Source organism: Hemitrygon akajei, chromosome 1, assembly GCF_048418815.1.
Source record: "Hemitrygon akajei chromosome 1, sHemAka1.3, whole genome shotgun sequence".
Classification (NCBI taxonomy): domain Eukaryota; kingdom Metazoa; phylum Chordata; class Chondrichthyes; order Myliobatiformes; family Dasyatidae; genus Hemitrygon; species Hemitrygon akajei.
Window position 1 is genome coordinate 206,402,849 of NC_133124.1, and position 6,657 is coordinate 206,409,505.

Genomic DNA, 6,657 nt, shown 5'->3' on the forward strand with positions numbered 1-6,657 from the left:
GATAGGGTACCGCTTGTCTTCATGTACCACCCAAGTATCTTCCTAATCCAGCACTTAATTCTCTGTAACTTTCACCGTCTCCAATTGGATCCCACCACCAATCACATCTCCATCCCTCTGCCCCACTTTCTGCTGGGATTGCTCCCTATACGACTCCCTTGTCCATTCGTCTCTCCCCACTGATCTGCCTCCTGGTACTTACCCTTGCAAGTGGAAAAGTGCCACACCTGGGTCTACACCACATCCCTCACTGCCATTCAGAGCAGTCTTTCTAGGTGAGGTGACACTTCACCTGTGAGTGTGTTGGGGTCATCTACTGTATCCAGTGCTCTGATATATCAGCGAGACCCGACTTAGACTGGGAGACCTATATGCTCTGCCCATCAGAAAAAGCTGGATCTCCCAGTGACCACCCATTTTGTTTCCACTTCTCATTTTCATTTTGACATGCCAGTACATGGTCTCCACTACTACAGTGATGAGGCCACACTCAGCTTGCAGGAACAACACATTGTATTCCATCTGAGTAGCTTGCAACCTGATAGCACGAACATTGCTTTCTCAAACTTCTGGTACTGTGCCGCTCTCCCCCCACCCCCACACCATTCCCATTTCCCACTCTCACCTCATCTCCTTACCTGTCCATCACCTTCCTCTTCTCTTTCTTCCACGTCCTTCTGTCCCTCCTATCAGATTTCCTCTTCTCCAGCCCTTTATCTCTTTAACCAATTGATCATCCAGCTCTTTACTTTACACTCCCCCCCAATTTACCTAACACCTACTACCTGTACTTATTCCTCCCCTCTCCTGACCTTCTTACTCTGACATCTCATCTTTTATTTCCAGTCCTGATGAAGCGTCTCAGCCTGAAATGTCAACTGTTTACCTTTTCCAATAGATGTTACCTGGCCTGCTGAGTTCCTCCAGCACTTACTGAGCATTACCCAGCTATGCCTGCCTTTTCGCTGGCTATGTGGAAAGTCATGGTCCAAGCCTCTTCTGGTAATGCTTCCCAAATCTTTCTGTGCTACAGCGACAACTGCATTAGTACTACTTCATGCACCAATGCTGAGCTTGCCAATTTTATTTACTTTGCTTCCAATGTCCACCCTGCCCTTAAATTCACTTGGTCCATTTCTTACACCCGTCTTACTTTTCACAATTTTTCTGTCTCCATTTCTGCAGACAAACTGTCCACTGATATCTTTTATAAACCTATGGCTATCTTGACTATACTTCTTCCCACCCGGTTTCCTGTAAAAATGCCATTCCCTTTTCTCAGTTCCATTGTTACTGCCACATCTGTTCCCAGGATGAGGCTTTCCATTCCAGGACATCAGAGATATCCATCTTCATTCAAAGAAGAGGGTTGCCCTTCCTCTACCATTGATAATACCTTCACCTACACCTCTATTTACAAGACATCTGTGCTCACCACATCTTCTCACCACCTTAACAGGGTTAGAGATCCTCTCATCCTCATCTACCATCCCATGAGTCTCCACATCCATCACAAGACTCTCTGCAACCTCTACTGCCTTCAATGGGACCCTACCACCAAACACATCTTTAGCTCCCACCCACTTTCCACAGGAATTGAGATTCCTTGTCCATTTTCCCCTATACACTGATCTCCCTCCTGGCACTTACCCCTGCTAGCAGAAGTGAAGTACTACTCCTGCCCATTCACATCTTCCCTGACCTCCATTCAAGGACCCAAACAGTCCTTCCAGCTGAGGCAAATCCTCACTTGTGATTCTGTTGGGGTCGTCTACTATATGGCCTCCTCTACATCGGTGAGACCCAACGTAGATTGGGGATTGGTTCTGAGCACCTACGCTTCATCCACAAAAAGATTTCCCGGTGGCAAAACATTTTATTCCAATCCACATTCTGATGTGCCAGTCCATGGCACCCTCTCCTGCCATGATGAGGATGCTCTCAGGTTGGAGGAACAACACCTAGTATTCTATCAGGTAGCTTCCAACCAGATGGCATGAACATTGATTTCTCCAACTTCTGGTATTTTTCCCCCAATACCCCTTCCCTCATATTGAAACCCCCCACTCTGGCCACCCTCTTACCTCTTCTCCTCACCTGCCTATCAACTCCCCTGTTTCCCCACCCCTCCTACTTCCCATTTTCCCACGGTCCACTCTCCTCTCTATTAAATTACCTCTTAGCCCTTTACCTTTCCCAGCCATCACCTCCCAGCTTCTTGCTTTCATTACCATCATCCTCTCAAAATTAATTAATAAGCTCCAAGACCTTGGCCACAGTACCTCCATGCGCAAGTAGATCCTGGATTTCCTCACTTATAGGCACCAGTCAGTTTTGATTGGCAACAACATCTCTTTCATGACTTCCATCAGCACAGGTTCTGTGCTTAGTCCCGTGCTCTACTTGCTTTACGCTTATGACTTTATGGCTAAGCACAACTCAAATGCCATATTAAGTATGCTGATGACACCACTGTCATAGGCCAAATCAAAGCTGGTGACAAAGCAGCATGTACAGTAGGAAGAACATTGAAAATCTGCTTGAGTGTGTCATAACAACAACCTCTCACTCAACTTCAGCAAGACCAAGGAACAAATTATAGACTTCAGAAGCAGGAAACTAGAGGTCCTTGGAGCCAGTCCTCATTGGAGGATCAGAGGTGGAAAGGGTTAGCAATGTCAAATTCCTTGGTGTTACTACTTCAGGGGACCTGCCGTGGGCCCAGCACACAAGTACAATTGTAAAGAAAGCATGGCAATGCCTCTTCTTCCTTAGCAGTTTACAGAGATTTGGCATGACATCTAAAATTGACCAATTTATGTAGTGGAGAGTATACTGGCTGGCTGCATTGCAGCCTGGTATGGAAACACCAATATCCTTGAACAGAAAATCCTATGAAAAGTAGTGGATTCGGCACAGTACATCATGGGTAAAGCCTTCCCAGCCACTCTACATGAAGTACTGTCCTGGGGGGGGGGGGGGGGCAGCATCTATCATCAGGGATCCCTACCACTCAGATCATGCTCTTTTCACACTGCTGCCATCAGGTAGAAGGTACAAGAGCCTCAGGATCACATCACCAGGTTGAAGATCAGTTACTACTCTCTACCATCAAGCTCTTGAACAAAAGGGGATAAATGCACTCAACATCACTTGCTCCATCATTTGAGAGCTCCCACAACCAATGGACTCACTTTCAAGGACTCTTCATCTCACGTTCTCGTATTTATTGCTATTTATATTTGCATTTGCAGTTTTTTTTGTCTTCTGCACTCTGGTTGAACACCCCAGTTGGGTGGTCTTTCATTGATTCTGTTATAGTTACTATTTTATAGATTTGTTGATTATGTCCACAAGAAAACGAATCTCAGGGTTGTATATGGTGACATACATGTACTTTAATAATAACTTTACTTTGAACTTCATCCCTCCTTCCCCTACTCACTTGACTCCACCTATCACCTTCTAGCTTGTTCTCCTTCCCCTCCCCACCACCTTCTCTGGCATCTTCCCTCTTTCATTCCTATCTTGATGAAGGATCTCAGCCTAAAACATTGACTCTTTATTCCTTTCCATAGATGCTGCTGACCTGCTAAGTTCCTTCAGCATTTTGTGTGTGTTGCTCAGGACATTGATATGGTTACCTTGTAGCCCAGATGTTATATGCAGAATGCAAGAATCACACTTCATTTTACATAAAAATCAGCTTTTCAAACTGCAGAATCTCTCATTGCATTTATAGAGTCCCTTGCATAATACATCACAAGCTTCAATTCCTGCTTAACCTTTGGACTGGGAATAAAACTAACTTTGTCTTCAAACTAATCTTGCTGTATTGCTTATTTACTCAATGAAAATTCCACAAAGTAAATGACTCACAATACTCTCCTCTTGATACCAAGATGGGATCTCTTTCCATTTGCTCATCCTCAGAATAAAGAGGATCTCTGTAATGTGTTGGTTCATCGACTGGGATGGTTGTTAAATCCTGCATACTGAAACTCCTTAGTCGTCCAGCAAGAGCTCCCTGACTCTAAAATACAGGGGAAGCAAGAAAGGCACGTTATACCTACAGTGTAACGTAGACAGAATGGAGAATCTTACATTACAGAAACATTAAAACAGATGCTGATGAAAATGAACACTTGGGCAACATTTCAAAAACACAACATTTTATAAGTGACTCAACAGCAACTGCAAATTGTAAGATGCTAAATTAGCAGCGTGACATGTTGTCAGCTTGTTATGCATGTATGGTCCTGTTTATCCTTTTCCCCTTTACCTTGTTTAGCAATGCAGTTTGAAACTTGGGCATAAAGCAACGTGCAAGCTGACAAGTCATAACATCACATGGACCTAATTATAGTGCAGCAGATAAATTTTTAGCATACGTTTTTGTAGGTCGTTTAGCTTTCAAATGTAAATATTATTAAATGGGAAAAGTTCATTCCTTGGTAAATTAAAATCCAAATGCAAAATACAGCAGGTGATAGTACGTGGGAAAATTCTTCAGAGAGCAATGATAGGATATAGAGCCTATGGAGAAGGCTGTTTGGGGGCGGGGGGGGGGGCGCGAACCGACGTTCAACTTCATTTTGCCAATTGACTCTTCCATTATTTGCCGTTTAAAGCAATGTCCAGGTGAATGCAAAAGGTGAGCATTGGCTACCTGCCTTTTGGTTGCTGGTGGGATCACTGCTGTCAGAGAGGCATGTGTAACCAGCCACTGTGTACGGAGAATGTTACGGAGGCTTTCTGCATTTTGGATATGGATATGAACATGGACTATGGACCCTTTTTTACCCCCCTCCAGTCTTAAGATTTTTATATTCTTTGTTTTTGCCCGATCTTTCTTGGGTTTTTTTTGTGTGGGGGAGGGCGATTTGGGGGACGATATTCCTGTTGTGTTTTTGTTCGTTTTACTGTGAGGGGCTGGGAGGATTTGGGGGTTGATGACTATGTTGCTGTTCTTTTCTTTCTTGGTTTCATGGCTCTCTGGAGGAGAAGAATTTCAGAGTTGTATACAGACAGTCCCTGGGTTACGAACGAGTTCCATTCCCAAGTCCGTCTTTAGGTCGGACTTGTATGCAAGTCAGAACAGGTACATCCGGTATTATTTAGTGTCAGTTAGTCAAACATCTGTCTTAATATATATTTTACCTTTCTATGCATATAAAACACTTAAGAAACGTATGTATTTCAATAATTAAACCACTGCGCTGCTTAGTAATAATTGTAGCTTTCATCGGGGCAGGGCCTTTCACATGCTCCATTATTCTCACTTCATCCTTTACCTGTATCCTTTAAAGTTGTTCCGATCGTTGACTGATTGTGGCCCAAAGCTTTTCCAGTGACTGATGGCGTTTCATCTCTTTCTAATCGCTTTATTATTTCCACTTTATTTTCAATCGCGATCGTTTTCCATCAACAGAACAGAAAACTGCGGATTTTATGTTCTATCGCTGAGGAGAAGTGAACCGTCTGACTGGCCTATCAGAGTTCTCTTTAGGAACTAGTTGACTTGATCAGCATTTCTTGTTCATGATCGCACTTAAAAAAAAATACAGCAGCAGCCGCAGGCGGCAGGTCCTCTGCTCCCCCGGGTCCCAAAATCCACCCACACTGAGACAGGTTAAATGGGACAAGCTGTTGCGGTGCTGACTGGAAAAGGGATGGTCAGGGTGAATCTTGCTAAGAAATATTTAAGCCAAATACAAAGTTACACACTCAAAACAGTGTTAATGGCAACGACTTAAAATGGCGGACGGCGTTGTCCTCCCTCCATTCGTAAGTATGAGTTGTCCGCAAGTCGGATGTTCATAACTCAGGGACTGCCTGTATTTTAATAATAAATGAACCTTTGAATGATAAAGGTGGTATCCAATAGTGAACAACACAACAGATAACTGAGGGAAGTTGTAAGGTGAGGAATCTAACTAAAAAGAGCAGAATGTCAAGCAAATGGGTTTAAGGGAACCATTTCTAAACTTGACTTGCTGTCTTCCCGAAATGAACTACCAAACCGAGCACAATTTAAAATAGAAGAACTGTTCTGATACATACCTTTGCAGCAGCACTGACAGCAGCAGTTGCAGCCATATTCAGCCCTTTCCTGCCAAAATTTACCATGGTTTCATAGCTACGCTCTTTGGCTTGTAGGATGTAGCAATCTATATCCTAAAGGGAGGGAAATTAAAGTGAGAAGCAACAGATGTAGTTTTGGGAATGCACCTTCAACTGAAAGCTACATAATAGGTCTGCTGTCATGCAGAAAGAAAGATTGTGCATCTCAGCATTGTGGATTTACAGCACAACACTTAACATAAAACACTCTTCCTGCACAACGTCTAGAAAGGTTGCATGCAATGGAACTATTTAAGTTGCTCAGTGTCAGAAAAACTGAAGGTCAATACTTAAAAGGATGATAAATTAATTTGTTCATTGTTATAGGAGATGACTGTTCGAGTTGATAAGTTAAAAAGGGCACCAGTCACCGTCAGTAATGACACTTGCTCTGATGCTTTGGAAAAGACGACAGCAATACAAAAGAACTGGCTTCATCACCCTTTAAAAATAGTTTTCAAATAACTTGTAAATGCCATGAACATTCCAAATGACAACTGGCCACCTTGCTTTCCTTAAAAGCATGTTCTCCCA

The 6,657-nt window shown here is 43.3% G+C and overlaps 1 protein-coding gene across 4 annotated transcripts in view; it reads right to left on the minus strand.

The window, feature by feature from the left end:
- The window catches only part of LOC140734810 (receptor expression-enhancing protein 1-like), a 61,431-nt gene that overhangs the window by 12,530 nt on the left and 42,244 nt on the right, over positions 1–6,657 (minus strand). For all 4 annotated transcript variants that reach the window (XM_073059368.1, XM_073059387.1, XM_073059396.1 and 1 more), the window contains 2 exons: positions 6,064–6,177; positions 3,880–4,033 (listed from right to left, as the gene is read on the minus strand). In XM_073059368.1, the coding sequence (XP_072915469.1) occupies positions 3,880–4,033; positions 6,064–6,177 (268 nt within the window). The remainder of the gene's footprint in view (positions 1–3,879; positions 4,034–6,063; positions 6,178–6,657) is intronic.